The sequence below is a fragment of the Danio rerio genome, chromosome 9, assembly GCF_049306965.1.
Source record: "Danio rerio strain Tuebingen ecotype United States chromosome 9, GRCz12tu, whole genome shotgun sequence".
Taxonomy (NCBI): domain Eukaryota; kingdom Metazoa; phylum Chordata; class Actinopteri; order Cypriniformes; family Danionidae; genus Danio; species Danio rerio.
In genome coordinates this window covers 3986713-4006049 of record NC_133184.1, presented here as the reverse complement: position 1 = coordinate 4006049, position 19337 = coordinate 3986713, and the positions used below count along the sequence as shown (strand labels likewise).

The window sequence follows — 19337 nt, the reverse complement described above, 5'->3', positions numbered from 1 at the left end:
AAAGACATGCGGTACAGGTGAATTGGGTAGGCTACATTGTCCGTAGTGTATGTGTGTGTGTGAATGTGTGTGTGGATGTTTCCCAGAGATGGGTTGCGGCTGAAAGTGCATCCGCTGCGTAAAAAAAAAAAAAAAAAACTTGCTGGATAAGTTGGCGATTCATTCCGCTGTGGCGACCAAGGATTAATAAAGGGACTAAGCCGACAAGAACATGAATGAATGAATATCAAGTAAAAAATATATATGTAAAAGGAAAAAAGGACGAGTTCTACTCATCTAAAATAACTGAAGGCTTCATAGTTTTGTTACTTTTTAATCAAATTGGTGTTTGCTTCTCCCTTGTCACAGATCACCTTCACTAAAACATTCGTACAACACTATGCCTTCATCATGAAGACCCTCATGAAGAGTCACGAGTCAGACACCATGTCCAACCGCATCGTGCACATCAGCGTGCAGCTCTTCAGCAACGAGGAGCTGGCCAGACACGTCACAGAGGAGTGCCAGCTACTGGACATCATGGTCACCGTTCTCCTCTACATGATGGAGAGCTGCCTTATCAAGAGCGAACTGCAAGGTAAGCAAAGAAAGTACATTTACTGGCAGATCATCTACACTTCAAGCTACATTTATCAACGTGTCTTTGTTCTGTCGCAGATGAGGAGAATAATCGTCATGTGGTGGTGAACTGTGGCGAAGCTCTGCTGAAGAATAACACCTACTGGCCTTTAGTTAGTGATTTTATTAATATCCTATCACACCAAAGTGTGGCCAAGCGCTTCCTGGAGGATCATTCTCTGCTGCTGCTCTGGATGAGTTTTGTCTCCTTCTTTCAAGGTCAGTAACTGTCATAAACCATCGTTCCTTTCATTTCTTTCTTAAAGTTGTCTCTTTTCTAGGACAAATATCTAAAAATTGATCGATCAAGAAGCACTTTCTAGACGAGCAAAGAATAGTCTTGCAAGCTGAGAAAATATTATATACTTTTCCTTCTATGCTAATGAAGGACTACTGAGACATTCCAAGCATGGGATGGGTCCTCCTGGTGAGGCAGAGTTCCTCACAGCTCCGATACACATCTCTGCCATTTGCTTACAGTAACCATGTGCTCTTCACCATACACGATTCATCTGCTTGTGTTCTTCTTTCAGATAACTTTGTCATGTTTGGTGTCATTTGACAGTTTATGACTTCAGTGTTGTAGTGATGAAATCAACAGAGACATTGATTAATTGTATTTCAATCTACAATATATTTACTATTGTTGGGTCATGGCCTGAGGAGAGTATGTTAATGTACTTCTCCCCCACTTCATCTCTTCAACTTTGCTCTCATGTTCAGCTGGTTTTGGGGGTTGGTTTTTCACTCATGTTTGACAATGCTTTGCTCAGGGTATAAGAAAGAAAGGTAACTGTTGATCGGGGAGAATGGCTTTTACTCTGCATCTCCCGCACACCAGTGCGTAGCCTCATATGCTAACAAAGGCAGTTTTACTGTCTTTGTTGCTCAGCAGTGCATATGTTACAGCTACTTTCTTTATACAGTATGTTAGTTTGTGTCATTCTAATGTCTGTATATTTAAACATGTAACTTAATAAAACAACTTTGCCTGCTTTAAGGCGTAGAGATTCTTTCTCTTTATCAACGATGATAACAACTTTCATGGAGTCAGATTAATTACAATGGAGTCAGATAAATAATGGATTTAAACACGCCATCCTTCAACTGCTTTCTGTTTCCGATTATTGGTACAGAATAGCAGCGTAAGCTTCAAGCCTTACAGTCTTATTTTCAGACAGTCAAGATAAAATGAGTAATCCAAATTTTGATACCGTCAAACCGCCTCCTTATTTTATCCGGTATTACCAGCGTAATAAAAAAACATTATGACGTAAGGCTCAGACAGCGTCACCAAACTGTTGGCTTAAACCTAAACCATTCAGAAACTGAATACCTTCTATGCGACCTTAAGCCTGATTTATACTTCTGCGTCAAACACCGGCGTATGCTACGGCGCTGACGCATAGCCCTTCGCCGTGGCCGTCGCCGTCACAGACGTGCACCTCTCAAAAAATGTAACTACACGTCGCAACGACGCGTAGCGCAAGCTCTGTGATTGGTCGGCTTGGTAGCGCTGACGAGTCTGGGCGGGACTGAGAGCAGCGCGAATGGCGCGAACCCAATAGACCGATTGTTTACAAGTGTGGAGTCCTGTGAAGGAGCTCCGGATGGAAAGTTTTGTTTTGTGTTTACCTCATAGTTAAAGTTGCTGCTCGTCCGCCGGTTGCTGCCTCAAAATGAGCGAGTTTGAGCCACTTGTACATCCTGGAAGTGTTCAGGAAAAGCAAAAAAGCAGAGAAGAAACTCGACACAGAGGAACATTTACACCTCACTGCCAACTAGCGTTTCGGAAGTGTTAATGCAGACCAACAGAGACAGCGCGCAGAAGTATAAATGCACAGCCACGCGCGTTGCATGCGCCGTGTGTTACGCCGGTCACTTGACGCAGAAGTATAATTCAGGCTTTAGGCTCGTGGTCAGAAAGAGAGAGAGAAAGAGAGAGTGAGAGAGAGAGAGCGCCAAGCGACGCACAGCATCTCTCTCTTACACCAACACACACACACACACACACATATCTCACGCGATTTATTCAAAAATTTACTCCCACACCGTAAGAAATCTGGCCGGCTCCCGCGGTACTGCAGCGGGAGTGCAGAGAGCTGTAATCGGGCCATGAAAATTATACCCGATAGGTACATTTTGATCGACAGCTTTATAAAGCCCGAACCCGTTTACAGCCCGACATTATTCAAATGTGCTCATGCACACAGCTCTAATGTATTTTTTTAAGAATGAGTCATTTATATGTTTTAACATCATTTATTCGTAACAAACGTAGACTATAGGCCACTCGGAAGTTGGAACAACGAAATAAAATAAGTCCTCTGTAACATCGTAACATCTCAACACTCTATATAGGCAGTTCTGCTTGCTCCGGACCTGCAAGTCAGTACATAAAAGTCAATGCAAATGCGTGAATGCAGGTGTTCACTACGAATGTACACATTTCACCTCAATCACGCCTACCAAAAATATACAATTAATAAGAATTTCCACAAAGTAAACTAGAGCAAATGATGCGATGCTCCACATTTAGTGTGAACCCATTAGTGTTTACTTTGACCAATTAAAGGTTCTGAGAGGCTGTATGCTTTATTATATTAAAAAAATTATGGTAGCTTTTTCAATATTGGCTTAAAATACCTTCTATAAATGTAATGTAGATAATAAAAAGCGTCCAGGACTCTTTATTTTCAAAAGTTTTTTTTTTTGTTTTGTCAATTGAACACTCATTAAATGTTAAGAACTGAAGCTCGATCTCAGCGAGTCAGTCATTTACTCTAATGTTGTGAACTTTCTCTCTCTGTTTTGCTTGCTGTGTCAGGAATGAATCTGAATAAGCGGGAGCTGAATGAGCACGTGGAGTTTGAGTCTCAGACATATTACGCAGCGTTTGCTGCTGAACTGGAGGCCTGCGCTCAGCCCATGTGGGGTCTCCTCACACACTGCAAAGTTAAAGTGAGATATGCACTCTTCCCTTCGTACTTTACATTCCAGTATATATTATGATATTTTGACAAACTATGACAGTTGTTGTGTATAGGCATATGGCAATATTCAATAATACAGTAGTGTTGTAAAACCAATTGTGTGAAACCATTAGTTCTGACATTTTTTAAATCGTCCATTTGCTGCTAACTTTTGAGCAGTGTTGAGCTCTTTTTGAGTTCAACAATACTCAAATCTTTGAGGAAATTGGATGGTTTTAAAATTTCACCACCAATTGGTACCATTCGATTGGTCAATACTTTTGACAATGCTTTAATACAGTATATCTTGAAATGAACTTCAGAATACTGTTGATAATTATTTATTATTATTTTTTCTTTCTAAGATTATTCAGATTGTTGTGCCAAATGCTTGACGACCCCGATTTATAATGTTTATTTTTAAACACAAAAATATTCACATGCTAATCTGGCCTACGACTGGAGATATTGACTGAAAACACTATGGCTATTTTTTGGTCTATTGTTCGGGTAACAAATCCTTGTGATGAATTACAAAAGCATTTATTAATATCATCAAGTTCAAGTTACTTTATTGGCATGACATCTTGTTCTGTATTGCCAAAGCATTTTAGATTTTTTTTTATCTATGTTTTAGATGTCTAAAATATGTCATATTTCGACATCAAATTAATAAAATATACAGTAAATGAAAATAAACAACAGAGGAAAAAAAAGAATAACAGCTCTTATAATTATAATAATTACAAGAATAAAAGGTGTAGATTATTTAATAAGGCACCTAAATTTAGATTAATTATATGTTTATTTCTTAATATTGTGATAATGCCATGTATTGTGATGAAAACTTCAGTACTCACAAATAAAGTCCAACGCTGTCATGAGCCTAGCTGTTTTTGAATTAAACATTTTGTTTATTGTCAGGAGACCCAAGACTACACTAAGACAGTGGTGCGGTACTGTCTGGAAACTCTTCAGATGTGGTTTGATGCCATTGGGTTTGTAGATGAGGTACAGTCTAGATGCTTACGCTAATAGATTTGGTGCTGGGGGGTTCATTTTCATTTATTTTCATTCAAATTCAGTATTTTGTTGCAAAGATTATTTTAAAAAAAATTTATCATACATACATTTTATAAACATTTGCATGTTGTTCTACAGCATTACTGAAATTAATATTAAAAACAGACTTTTATGTAAAAAAAATGTAGGATATGTTTAAGGTAAGATAAATTTGGAAGTAGTGTGTTAATAATATTAGATTCTCTGTCGCAGCCTTCCCTCAACCAGCTGACGTTTCATTTACCTCTTCACCGATACTACGCCATGTTCCTCAGCAAGGTAAGCCTGAGCAGGATAAACTTGAGTAGAAAAAATGCGAAAACACTACAATGGAAACATGTGCAGATTACTTTTTTGCATGCGTTTCAAAAAAGTCGTATGTTTTAATTTAAATCATGATCAGACCATGTGATCATTTCATTTTAATCATGCTCAGATTAATCAGATCATGTGATTGTAAAACTTGACATGGGACTGCATTAATGAACAAATCAGCGAACTGATCACATTGTAAATCATCTGAAATGTTTTTTTTTTTTTTTGTCATTTTGAAATCTCTCAACCAAAGTCTGTCATCACAGTGGTTCAGTATTACTATCATTGAGTATTTTCGAGTGTGTACTCTCCCAAAGAGCATCTCATGTCTCCAAAATCGTCTTCATCTTCTGAGGTGCAAATAGTTATTATATAAGGAAAAAAAGGCCCACAGTGGCTTCTCCTACCACAGCAAATTCTGTTTTTCATTTTGCTATTTAGCACCAGTTTATCAGGAAGTGACGATTTTGTTCTCATTGACTCATTACACTGTGTGCTAACAACACGCGGTGCGCTGCTGTGACGCATTAAAAGGTATCTTTTCCATTTTAAAATGATTTTTTTTCCTCACAAATTCTGATTTTAGAAATGCTTTCTGTTTTCATAATGTCAAGACAGAACAACAGCATAAACTACTATGACAATGATCACCTCAGGTACTGATTATGTGCTACTGATCAGTGTTAATTTTGACAGCAAACTTTGATTTAGTTTTAGTCTTTTGATTAATTCCATTTCAGTTTTAGTCATATTTTAGTCTTCTGAATCATTTTAGTTTTAGTTGACTAAATTATATAAGATTTTAGTCGGCTAAATATACTCTAGATCAGGGTTGTCAAACTCAATTCCTGGAGGGCCGAAGCCCTGCACAGTTTAGTTCCAACCCTGCTCCAACACACTTACCTGTAGGTTTCAAACAAGCCTGAAGGACTCAATTAGTTTGATCAGGTGTGTTTAATTAGGGTTGGAAGTAAACTGTGCAGAGCTGCGGCCCTTTTGGAACTGAGTTTGACACCTGTGGTCTAGATTTTATTCATTCATTTTTTTTTCGGCTTCGTCCCTTTATAAATCTGGGGTCGCAACAACGGAATAAACCGCCAACTTATCCAGCAAGTTTTTACGCATCTCTGAGAAACAACCTTACACACACATTCACACTCATACACTACAGATTTAATATGTATTAAATTAGAATCCAATTAGATGTAATTATATTGAAAGTCTTTTGAACCGTTTCGTTAGGCGTGCAGTGGCTGCTATTTAAATATTTTTTGTCATGATGTGTTGCGATTGGTACTGACAGCCAAATTGCGTGTCACTGGATTCTTGTCATGTCACATGTTGTTAGGACACTGTTAGATGTTAACGCTGCTTTATTTGCTAAAGTTTTTTAGATGTAAATGGTTTTGATTTGATGTGGTTTTTACACGTTTAGATTACATTTGTGCGTCTTTTGAGTAGACCTCAAGATGTGCTGGCAGGGTTTTAATCTGATTTACTGAGCTTTAGCTTGAAGGGAGCGTGCTTTGTGCAAATGCTGCTTTATTGAAGAGAATCTTTATTTATTTACTCTGCAACACAACGCTGTCAAAGACCTAGGCCTATAGTTAGTCTTTATTCTGGTTTACATTGTTATAAACTGATCTGCACCTGTTGTTTTGCAGGGAGTGAAGTGTCAAGGTCTGGATTTAGACAGTTTGCTTCCTGATCAGGAGATGCTGATGAAGATCATGGTTCACCCCCTACAGATTCAGGTAATATGAGATAACGTGAATAAATCTAATGAAAGAACAAACAAGATGAGATGGAGCTGTCAATTTATATAGGAGCTGTCAAATATATATATATATATATATATAAACTATAATATTCATCAATAATATACATGTAGTACTTTTGTTGAGTTCTAGGAACTAAAACATTACATCTGTACACAAGGCTTTATTTGTCCATCAGTTCATTAATGCTGCTGAAGCTGAGAACATTGTGTTGTGTAATGTTGCAGCCGTTTGTCATAAATCTTCACCGATGTCTCTCCTTTCAGTTCTGGAATGTGACTTGATGTCATATGAGAGTGGTATGATGTTAGCGCTACAGTGCGGGTTAAGTATTTGTGTGTGTGTGTGTGTGTGTGTGTTTGTGCAGGCTAGCCTGTCTGAGATCCATAGTAACATGTGGGTGAGAAATGGGCTGCAGATTAAAGGTCAGGCCATGACCTATGTCCAGTCTCACTTCTGCAACTCCATGATTGATCCGGACATCTACCTCCTGCAGGTGAACATGCCAACACCACTCACTCAGTCACTCGCTCACTTAGTTACTTCAGAATGCGTTCGTCTTTCCATAGCTTTTAAATTAGCTCTTCGTTCATTCAATTTCCTTCGGCTTAGTCCCTTATATATCAGGGAATTACTAACTATTCCAGCAAATGTTTTATGCAGCGCATGCCCTTCCAGCTGCAGCACTGTACAGGGAAACACCCATACACACTCATTCTCTCACTCACTCATACACTACGGGCAATATAGTTCATTCAGTTCACTTATAGCGCATGTCTTTGGACTGTGGAGCATCCGGAGGAAATCCCCGCCGGCACGGAGAGAACATGCAAACTCAACACAGAAATGCCATCTGGCCCAGCCAGAACTCGAACCAGCGACCTTCTTGCTGCAAGACCACAGCGCTAACCCCTGAGCTAATGAGAAACCTCCGTCTATAATTTCGTTTTTATTTATTTATTTATTTTTTTGGCGTCAATTTGATAAGCTTGAAGATGGAATGTTTCAGATGATTAAGTTATAGCCGCTTATATGCTGGTCTTGATCCCTGGTGCCCACCTTTCCCATGTCTTTGTTCAGGATTAATTCGTTCAAAATCCCTGATTTCCTGAAATAATTCCCGAAGTAGACTTTGAATTTCGAAATAAACCTCCACAGCTTTTTGATAAGGAAGCAATAACTCTCCTTCCTCTACATGTAGTTGATTGGATGGAAATCATTTCTTTTTTAAAGCATCACTGCTTGAATTGTCTTTGAACTGTTTTGCGTTTTTTTTTTTTATGCAACAGATGAATTCTTTCAGTGCGCATGATGACTTTTTCGCAAATGTTAAAATAAAGCCACAAACCTTTACAGAAAAACATACACGTTTTTCTTACCAAATAGCATTAAACAGAGTCATTTAAATTATTTCAGACAACATGGTTGCCTTTAGTGTATTTTCGTTTTCTTGTCTTGATGTGAACAAACGTTCCATATCATTGTTTATTATGAAATGCGGCCACAGCCATATCACCCTGCAGCCCAAGACCTGTTACTCACTGAAGCTAAGCAGGGCAGAGCCTGGTCAGTACCTCGATGGGAAACCACATGAGAAAACTAGGTTGCTGTTGGAAGTAGTGTTAGAGAATCCAGCAGGGGGCACTCAACCTGTGGTCTGTGTGAGTCCTAATGCCCCAGTAAAGTAAAGGGGGCACTATATTGTCAGTAGGCGCCGTCTTTCAGATGAGATGTTAAACCAAAGTCCTGACTCTCTGGTCGTTAAAAATCCCAGCACTTCTCTAAAAGAGTAGGGGTGTAACTTTGTGTCTTGGCCAAATTCCCTCTCTGCCCTTAACGTGGCCTCCCAATCATCCCCATCCACTGAATTGGCTCTATCACGGTCTCTCCACTATATCTATAGCTGGTGTGTGGCAAGCGCACTGGCGCCGTTGTCCTGTGGATGCTACACACTGGTGGTGGCGTGGAGAGATCCCAGCCCTCATGATTGTGAAGCGCTTTAGGTGTATGGCCATACACTATAAATGTGCTATATAAATACACATTACATTACAGGACAAACCTCAGATTGATATCTCATGATGTAAAAGTTATTGGAAGATTTAAAAGTTTGATTTAAATCCCACACATAATTTAAGGATGGTCTGGTGGACCCGTTGCTGCTCATATGAAGCTTTTTTCAGCACATTTCCTAATCAAAAACACCGTTATTTCACCCATTTCAGTATTTCTTCAGTGTTTTTTTTTTGTTGTCTTCAGGTGTGCGCTTCTAGACTGGATCCAGATTACTTCATTTCCTCAGTCTTCGAGAGGTATGGACACTTCTGCTTTTCTGAGTTTTCTCACCCACGAGTCGCTCTTTAATGAATGGCTGTTTGCATTTTGCATCAGGTTCAAGGTGGTGGATCTGCTGACGATGGCGTCTCAACATCAGAACGCAGTGCTGGACTCTGAACAAGAGAGGCCCATGCTGGAGGGGGCGCTCACCTTCTTGGTCATACTGTGCAGTCTCAGGATACACTTAGGTGTGTGTTTTCTTCAGTTTAAAGTCTGCGTGAAGTCAAAATTTACAGTGGCTATTTTGCTAGCTCACATTGTAAGGTGAATAATTAATCTAATAATGAAGTCTGAGCATTTGCTTCTGTGTTTGGAGGTCCCTTGGGTGAAGTCAACCTGAGGGCTTCCATAGCAATCAGAATCAGTTTTATTGCCAAGTGTGCTTCACACACACACAAGGAATTTGTTTTGGCTACAGAAGCATCAAGTGTACATAAAGTGACAACACAAAATAAATGAGAAAAAAGATGATAAACATTAAACAGAGGTGCAGTTAGTCAAGAAATCTGGATGTTGAATTGTATGTCGAGATTTGTTATAAATATACAGGGTATACGGTGCTGTGTACAAATGCGAATGTAGAAAGTAGGGGTGTAACGATACACTCAGCTCACGATACGATGTGCATCAGGATATAATGTTCACGATTCGATATGTATCATGATATTTGGAATAAAAATGTAAAATTAAACTGAAATGCAAATTTTACCAAGTAAACTATTTTTTATGTATTTCTTTTGTTTCAACTTGTTAAACTGAACCTTCTTTAAGGAAAATAAATTAAACAGGCCTGTCTCTGGAAAATAAAACAATTTAAAAACTTCTTAAAAATATTATTGAAATGACAGAGACAAAATTAAGGAACAATTTAAGTAAAGGTGCAAAAAAATAAAATTCTATTCAATTGAATTTAACATTAAGAGCTTAAGGCTTTGCTTGGTCACTTGCGTTTTTTGTGTGTGCAAAAAAAATCCACATTTCCAGGTATTTAATACATATTTAATTAAATTCATTTAGAGATATCTCTAATTACAATTGTGACTAGTCAAAACTCATTTAGAGATATCTGCAAATATTTTTCAATGGAAGTCAATGGAGGAATATGACTAGTCATAATATATTTGCAGACATCTCCAATCTGATTTCGTACTAGTACAATTGTAATTGCAGATATCTCTAATTGTCATTCTGACTAGTCGAATTATAATTATGACTAGTCAAAATATAATTAGAGATATCTCTAAATATATTTATGGATAGTCTGAACAAAGGTTTAAATGCTAAAACGGCTTGCCATACGTGCGTCAATCATAGTCCGCCCTCTGTAGTAACAGCTCACGGTCAGCTCACGTCATGTGTGATTTTGCGGCGGGAACATTATATGAAGACAGAATGATATTTTAGGGTGAATTGTACCTTATAAATACAGTATGTGACTCGTTCAACACCATTAGGAGGTATCCCTGTCGCTGTGCAAAGTATGTAAATCACTGTGAAGACTTTATAACTTCGGATGTTTGACCCAGTATGCGTGTCAAAAAGCGGACGAGTCTAAAGCAATGAATATACAACCGAAATGTTGCCAGACGTCTGATTTTGAGAGGATGGGCCATCCTCTATTTCAACTCCACTCATCTTGGTCTGCTAACATTACTGCTGCTGCAATCTGAACTCACGTGCGACAGCAGGTGGAACGTAGCTCACGTGAAAACGGACGTCATATCGTAATCAAATCGTCATAACGCCACGATGCATATTGTGACATTTTTGCATCGCAATAAATCGTTACACCCCTAGTAGAAAGTATTGCATTGTATATTGAAATAAGGTGCTGTGTAAAAGTGCGTATGAGAAAGTATTGCACATGTTTATTGCACAGTTGGGGGATATTTACCTGTTCATGAGGTAGATGGCTTGGGGAAAGAAACTTTTCCTGTGTCTGGCTCAGTGGCGTAGCGGATGGGCCCGCAGGGCACGCTCCGCGTTGGGGCCCCGCGTGATTAGGGGCGCCGCGTCGTCGCGATTTTTAATAATTGAAAATCCGGCAACCGCAATAATCAAACCCCTGGGAACAACTGTGGTCGGAACCAAAGTTCCCAGGTCTGTGTTCTCTGAACTCCTCTCAAACGGTGGACTACTTCATTCTGATTGCTTGCCGCCGAACCGCGTCATTGCTCATACCATAAAGTTTAATGATTTTAAGTCCTCCTCGATGCCCTCACCGGAGGAGACGCGCCGTGCTACTCCTCGCCACTGGTTCTCATTGATATTGAATGACTTCCGGCTACTTTGACGCTCTCGCCGCTTGTTTGTGAACACTACTCCGCGTCGTCGCTCCACCCCTTCCCCCTTTCCCGCTCCTTAGTTTGTGATCGCTTCTCAGTTTGTGAAGGCTTCCCCGTGTTGTCACTCTACCCTGCCCCCCTTTCCCACTCCTCAATTTATGATCGCTTCCTCGCGTCGTCGCTCCACCGACTTTCCCTGTCTCCTCAGTTTGTGATTCACCCCCCCCGGCCGCTATGACACTGGTATGGCTGTTTTTGTGCTTGGTGCTCTAAAGCGCTGACCAGACGGTAACAGTTCGAACAGAAAGTGTGCTGGGTACGATTCGTCCAGAGTGATTTTGTGAGCCTTCATATTAATACTATGGATTTTCCGATTTCCTTTTCCAATACCTGAGCTCTGCGTATCGGCCAATGCAAAGTACTGAACCGCTACCTGATAAAGTTACAATTTAAAAATATGCTGCACATCAATAAGACTTGTTTATAGAGAGAGATTATTAAATTATTTTTATTAAATCTTGTAAAGTTGTTACAACGCTGCCGAAGTATCTCTTGTTTACTTTAAGTCAAGACAAATTCAAGTTGATTATTTAAACTGAAACTACTTTCATTTAGCATCAATAAAAAAACAAATTGTAAACATTTTGAAAACAAAGACTATACGCTCTATTTTAACGATCTAGGCGCAAAGTCTAAAGCGCAGGACGCAAAAGCATTAAGGGCCTGTCCGAATCCACTTTTGCTATTTTAAGGATGGAAAATGCACTCTGCACCCCGGCTCATGGTCTAACAGGTTTATAGGGTTTTTGGGTTGTTTTCCGGGACATCTAGTTTAGAGCTGCACAATCAATCGTTAAAAGATCGCGATCTCGATCCGACCCCCTAGACAATCTTAATTCAGCATTTCTACGATTCTGCCAATCATATTTTCAAGTTCAGGAGAGAAGAAAAGGCGGCTGCACGAGTCTTTTCATTGTTTCACACACGTTGCTCAGTGACATTGACACCTCCAAATGATGTTGAATGAATCACATAATGTATTTACAAGGTATAATTCACCTTAAAATGTCATTTTGTCTAACAATGATGATTTCGCTATCGGGAAATCACACGTGACGTGTGCTGCTGACCGTGAGCTGTTATCACAGAGAGGGCGGCGCGCGTACACTTTTGTGAACAGAACCTGCATATGTTGCGAGTAACAGGTAGTACAGATGTAAATAATATTCAGTTTGTGGCACAGAGTGATCGTTTGGGAGCCGCGCGCGAAGTATGAACAAGCACTTAGCAGTCAGAATGAAACCGAAAGTGTGCACTTCATTTAAATGATCATATCGCATATTAGAGTTATGATTACGGCAAGCATTTGATATGTTTTTTCTTTCATAGCGAACACACAGTTGTGCATGAAATTAAATGTTTACAATGTCAGTATAACTACTCTAGCCTATATATTGTTGAATATAATCTGATAATGGCAAATGTCTGATTTTACCAGTGAATAGAATTGTCTAATATGACAGATTGCAAGCGTATATCTCAAACATAATAATTCAGCATCAGAATTATTATAAGTAGAATAGAATTATTTATAGAAGCCAGTAGACCTACACATATTATTATTATCGATGTTGTGCCATATGTTTGTTTTTACCATACCTTTATTTTACATCTACAGAATCGTGAGAAAATCGTGATCTTTATTTTAAGCAAAAAAATCGCGATTCTCATTTTAGCCAGAATCGTGCAGCTCTATTCTAGTTTTAACAGGAAGTTTGAGAAACTAGCTCATTGTGTGTGTTTTTCCCCCTCTGTGTTTCTAAGCAGGAATGTCTGACGATGAGATTTTGAGAGCCGAGATGGTGTCACAGTTGTGTATGAATGATCGTACCCACAGCTCTCTGCTGGATCTTGTATCCTTTCACAATTAAAACGGGAAGCGCAGACAGGAAGTACTCAGTTTTGGTGTTTTCACAAATATTGGAAATTCCTGTCATGTTTTGTTTTACTCTGTTTCATGAGAATCCAGTTGTTTTTTCCTGCCTATGTTTGGTTAAATGGGTGATTACCAGCATTTTTGTCATTTTGCCTAATTTCAGCAAGCTCATAAGAATTGAACAATTAAACATGTGATTCAACTCCATCAGTGTTTGCTGATATTCCTTGACGATGGTGTTAGATCCCTGAGAACCCGAACCCTAAGAGCGGTGTGGTGCCGGGCAGCTGTAGTTTTGAGGAGATGCTGTCTGGTGTAGCGGATTTTAAAGCCCCTGTGTTTGAGCCTGGAGGATCCATGCAGCAGGGCATGTACACACCTAAAGGTATTTCCCATATGCTGTGTGTATCTATAATGACCTCCAGATGGCAGTGTCACTCCAGGATTGCTGTGCTTTAGGACATATTGTTCTCTATGCATCTGCTTTCTAGTAATACATGAGCTTTTGCTATTTATTACGTTAAATAATGAAACCTACTTCAGTCCAAGTCTTATTGAATGTCGTAGTCTTCTGATTGTCGTGGAGTGTGTTTTGTGGTTTAAAACATAACTTGATTTAAAATATTCTGGTATTTCAGATATTAGATCGATCCATAGAATCAATGAATTAAGCAGTTATGTGTGTGTATATAGTAGTTTTGACAGAGTAGTCAAGTATAGTTTTCAAGTGGTTTTGTTGTGTGTGTGTTCTGTATGGTTCTCTTGTGTTTTTTCGCTTTCTATTTTTTTTGCTTTCATTCGTTTAAATGCACTGTTATATTTAGAAAAAAAATCCAAATAAAGTAAATTTTTACACCATTAAATTATTACCATGTCGTCATTTAAGGGATAGTTTGTCCAAAAATGAAAATTCACTACACTGAAAAAAATTATTTAAAGATGATTCCTTGGATTTACTAAATTTTTTTGTTAAGTGGTTATAAACAATTTATTTGGGCTGAATTCAAACAAACAAATTAAGTTGAACATTATTAAACTTAGTTTGTATTTTTAAATTCAACACAAATAAATTGTTTGCAACAGTTCTGCATGCAACACTTTTTTCAGTGCACAAATCCTGAGTTTTTTTTTCGTTTGGACAAAAAAAAAAAAAAAAAAACGAGGAAAAGTTTTGGTTTTCAACAATCCTCAGGATATTGTGCCCAACAAAAGTAAGATACTCTGAGTGTTTTGGTACAAGTGGATGAGTAAATGACTTGACATTTTTGAGTGAACTATGCCTTTAAGTGTAGTGCTCAGCTCTCTCCACATGGTGGCAGACTGAGGGTGTTTTCTGAATGTAAAAAACATACAGTTGAGGTCAGAATTATTAAAAAAAGATTTTAGCTTAAAGGGGCTAATATCATTGTCCTAAAAGGATGTTTAAAAAATTAAAAACTGCTTTTATTCTTGCCAAAATAAAACAAATAGGACTTTCTCCAGAAGAAAAAATATTATCGAACATACTGTGAAAAATTCCTTCCACTGTTAAACATTATTTGAGAAATATAAAAAAAATAAATAAATAAATTTAAAGGGAGGCTAATATGTATGTATGTGTATGTATGTATGTATGTATATATATATATATATATATATATATATATATATATATATATTATATATATATTTTTTTTTATATATATTTATTTATATATATATATATATATATATATATATATATATATATATATATATATATATATATATATATATATATATTATTATTATTTTTTTTTTCAAAATTCACAGCCAGCATGTATTTATTTTTTTTGTGTGTGTTTGTGTTTTCAAGCGGAGGTTTGGGAAAAAGAGTTTGACCCTATAATGGTGATTCTACGCACCGTTTACCGCAGAGACGTGCAGTCGGCCATGGATCGATACTCAGCATTGTAAGTCTCTAAAATCCTCCAGACATCCACATAATCTCAAATTCACTGTATAACACTGAACATCTACTGTTTCACACCAATTTTCACAAAGGATTGCTTGAAGTCTAAAGCTTTATGTACACTGAAGTCTGAAATGTATTCGCCATATTCTGTCTTTATATTCATGTATGCACTGTGCTTATCATGAAGTGATCTGTGCTGGTGACTGCGTTCTGTATTTTTCCTTTTGTTCGTACAGTGGCTCGGAACTACCAAAACATCTGTGAACTAACAAAACAGCTTCAAGGCTTTTTCGGATGCGAAAATTTGAAAAAATCGTATCTGATTTGAATTTTTATGATGGACGAAAGATTCGCAGGCAGTTTGTCAATACGATTGACTCAACGAGAGGTCGAATTAATTTTTTAAAATGTGAAAATTACGAACAAAAAATTTTGGATTCATTGGGCAAAATACTTAAGATTGCTTAAATGCATTATAAAAAATTACCTTTGGATGATTCTGTGTGACAATGTCAAAATTTGATTTTAAGATTAATGGTAATTGATAACGTGAAGGAATGCAAAACTCAAGTGTAGCTGACGGGCAGTTTGTTGGACATACAATGACTGATGCTTGATGTCAGGCAGTCTTAAAAGCTATTGTATCGAAGAATTTTCATTTCCATGTAGTTGATGGATGAGTTGAACAATTTAAATGTAACGCAGAACGTATTTTCCTATGGAAAGCTAGGAAACTTTAGGTTGCTGGGGTGTTTTTGCTTTAGTTGTGAACCCATCACAGGACAATCGCAATGATCATCATGACAAATTTGGTCAGGATGCCGGGGTGAAACCTCTACTCTTTATCGAAGGACATCCTGAGATTTTTAATGACCTCAGAACCTCAGATTAATGTCTCATCCGAAAGACGGCACCTACAAAGCAGTATAGAGTCCTCGTTACTATACTGAGGTATTAGGACCCACAAAGACCGCCAGTTGGGCACCCCTGCTGGCCTCACTAACACCCCTTCCAGGAGCAACTATTGCTTTCCCATGTGGTCTCCCATCCAGGTACTGACCTGGCGCAGCCCTGCTTGGCTTCAGTGGGCGACCACGTGAGAGTCGCAGAGAGCTAGCTGCTGGCTGATCTTAAACATGGCAATTTTGTAAATGTAAGACAGTCTACTAGAAGTCCTGGGGCTGGCTGGCTGGCTGGCTGACAATTGAAAGTCTGTGTGCATGTACCCCATTGGTTAATAAAGTAAAGTTGCTGGGGGAAAAAATCTTGATTCTGAGGTGGGATTTCTCTGGGAAGTGGCCATTGATCATCCTGAAACCAGACTGAGAGAAAGCGAATGAAATTGCTAGATATTCCACACCGTAGACCTTGGGTTTGAGGGTCGCTGTGTGATAGAGGGAATTATGTTCAGGGTCACTCCTTTTCCTGTTCTGAAAAAAGCATTTCGGAAGGAATGTAAACCTGAATTTTTTTTATAACCAATTATAGTCATGTCATGAGTATCAGTACATCACACCTCCAAATACAGATTCACAGTCAAGCTGCAACCTTTACCAGGAAAAGATAGTCTGTTAACTCGTTTCCTTGTATTTATCAGCCACTTGAGGATTTTCTTTTTTGCAGCAGTGAAAAACATCAGGAACCAATTTTTCTCTGATTGAATCGCTATCGTATTTATAACAATGGATCTATTTACATTTGGCCACATAAATGCATCTCTGTTAAACAGATGTTTCCGATCTTTAAATCGCTAGATGCATATTTATCTTTGTTGACTTGAAATGTGTTGTATCTGACGCATGTTTAATAATTCAAAACATTTTACAGACTGGTCTAGTTTTACCAGGTGACTTCAGAGAAGTTTCTGTCCTCAGACATACATTTGTGATTTTAATCCTGTACAAATCTGCCACCTCTGCCTTTTTTTACACAGCTCCTTAATGGGGTGTTCACACCAGATGCGACTTTGTGATATTTGTGCGTAAATAGACGCATGAACATTTTGAGTTTACTTGCTTCATTCGTGCGTCAAAATCAAACGGCAACCTCCGGAAGCCGGAAGTAACTGAAACTGCAATTCATCGAAATTCCGCTAGTCCTGGCTCCATTATAGAGCAAGTTTCAATTGAGCCCACTGTTAGAATGGCCAACTTCACAGCAGAAAAAAGGTGTTTACAGCCAGGTACAAAGAATGATTTTGGTTCATATAACTGATATTACCCTTCATGACAACTGTGAGGGGGTGATTTTTTTTATAACTCATGCGTTTCCTTTATATTAGGTAATATTAAGTTTGCATAATTAAAGGCGTGGCCACTTGAGTGACAGCTAGGTCTCGCTGGTCGCCGTCACTTCACCTCAGCTGACTCCAGCAGTTTAGCCACTGAACTCAATATATTTATCCTATTTCTGTTTTGTTTTGTGTGGCTTTACATAGTCAGTTGCCTTTTGGACTTGTTTCCTACAATTATCAGATGATATGGCATGCTGTGTGCACTTAATTGTGCTCACAAACCATTCATGTGGCCTCCGTTTCCCATGTGAGTAAAGGTATATACTTATATACCATCTCTATAAATGTATTTGTTTTATTTTAGATCATTTATCGTTTATATTTAGAGCTGTAATGCACTCCAGAATCTGACTGATTGATCAGCTGTAGGCTCTAGAACCGTCATTTGAAGTGTTATGCTGGATTTCATCAATAGTCTTACATTAACTAACACAGACTATATCTGAAGTCTTTGGAAGTAATTCGCTTTTTCCTCCTGTTGAAAAACGTCATAAGAGCAATGCTTAGTGGCTCAAGGTGTACAGCAGGGTTTTTAAAAGTCTGAACACTTTATTGATATAGTGTACAACCAAGCACAAGTGGTCAGAATACAAACGAGTCACAGGTGATAAAGTATTAAGCGTTCTCCCAAAGTAAAGTGTGTCTGAACCAGGTCCAAGCTAAATGCCAGCAGGTGTCTGTAGCTCCTCTCACTCTCTGCGTCTTTGCCCTTGTTTGGAATCCCGTCGAGGGTGCGATGACGCGCGAACAAAATGGCGACAGTTGGCCGAGCCTACTTGTGGCTTCTTTTTCAGTGTTCAGAAACCTATGGGTGACGTCACGGATATTACGTCCATATGGTCAAAATTGCTTCATTGGCATGCGAAATTCACTTCACAATAGATGCAGATTTGCGTCATGGAAAGGGCATCTGTCTGCACGGTGACCCTAGTTTTATTGAGTTAACTTAATCGATTTGTGTTGAGACAACATGAAGGAGTTGTTTGGATTGTCTGCATTATTTACTATGTAAGTGATGCCAGCAACAAAGGAATGTAGTTTTTGATGTCACATTGACTTGATGACATATTCTGTCCCCTAGATCAGTGGTTCTCAAAGTGGGGGTTGGGACCCCTCGAGGGGTCGCGGAACAATGAAGGGGCCAGGGCTCGAAATTGCGATCATTTTGGTCGCATATGCGACCGAAATTTTATCTATGCGACCTTAAAATATATTTGGGAGCATTTCTGCGAGTGCTTAAAATTGTTGTGTGCGACCAGTTTTACTGCAAAATGTTCACCACATGCGCGGATTCGGGAGACATTCACGCGGAATGCATCTCTAAGCTCTTTGTCTGCACTTGGAATGGGAAACGCAGCGCTCAGGAATGGTTTAAAACAGTTGTCATGTCATCTTGCTGCAGTAAACAAAGCCAAGTCCGTAATGCTTGCCCCGGCTTTGCGCTCTTCTTATTGGCCCACTGCTCTAACACTGAACGCGAATGATTGGTTAATATCAGCTGTCAATCACTCAGTCAGCGCCTTCTGGCTTCGGATGACAGAGAGCTACTACCGCGGAAAACTAAAGCGCTAAAGATGAGATTGAAGATAACGCGGACAGATTTAGTTTTAGAAACCATCTAGTTACAAATAATGACACATCTTAATGGTGATTATGTGCTGAATGTTAATCCACCATCTACACTTTTCCAAGAGTAGAAGACTTCTGTTGGCTTCAAGTCTGCTATAAAAAGTCAGTGGGATAGAGTTTTCAGGTAACTGTTTGCCACATCTAGCACGAAAGCAGCTGTATGTCAAATTTAACATCAC

General features: G+C 38.7%; 1 protein-coding gene across 5 annotated transcripts in view; it reads left to right on the top strand.

Annotated features, from left to right (window-relative positions):
- ubr3 (ubiquitin protein ligase E3 component n-recognin 3) overlaps positions 1-19337 on the top strand; it is a 119203-nt gene that overhangs the window by 20737 nt on the left and 79129 nt on the right. For 4 of the 5 annotated variants that reach the window (NM_001423758.1, XM_017357738.4, XM_021478824.3 and 1 more), the window contains exons 8-19: positions 349-577; positions 658-837; positions 3446-3579; positions 4515-4601; positions 4866-4931; positions 6632-6721; positions 7113-7241; positions 9005-9057; positions 9137-9270; positions 13195-13280; positions 13547-13688; positions 15138-15234. In NM_001423758.1, coding sequence (NP_001410687.1) covers positions 349-577; positions 658-837; positions 3446-3579; positions 4515-4601; positions 4866-4931; positions 6632-6721; positions 7113-7241; positions 9005-9057; positions 9137-9270; positions 13195-13280; positions 13547-13688; positions 15138-15234 — 1427 coding nt within the window. Of the gene's footprint in view, positions 1-348; positions 578-657; positions 838-3445; positions 3580-4514; positions 4602-4865; positions 4932-6631; positions 6722-7112; positions 7242-9004; positions 9058-9136; positions 9271-13194; positions 13281-13389; positions 13429-13514; positions 13689-15137; positions 15235-19337 lie in introns of those variants that run through there. The other variant, XM_073911864.1, reaches the window with a different exon arrangement.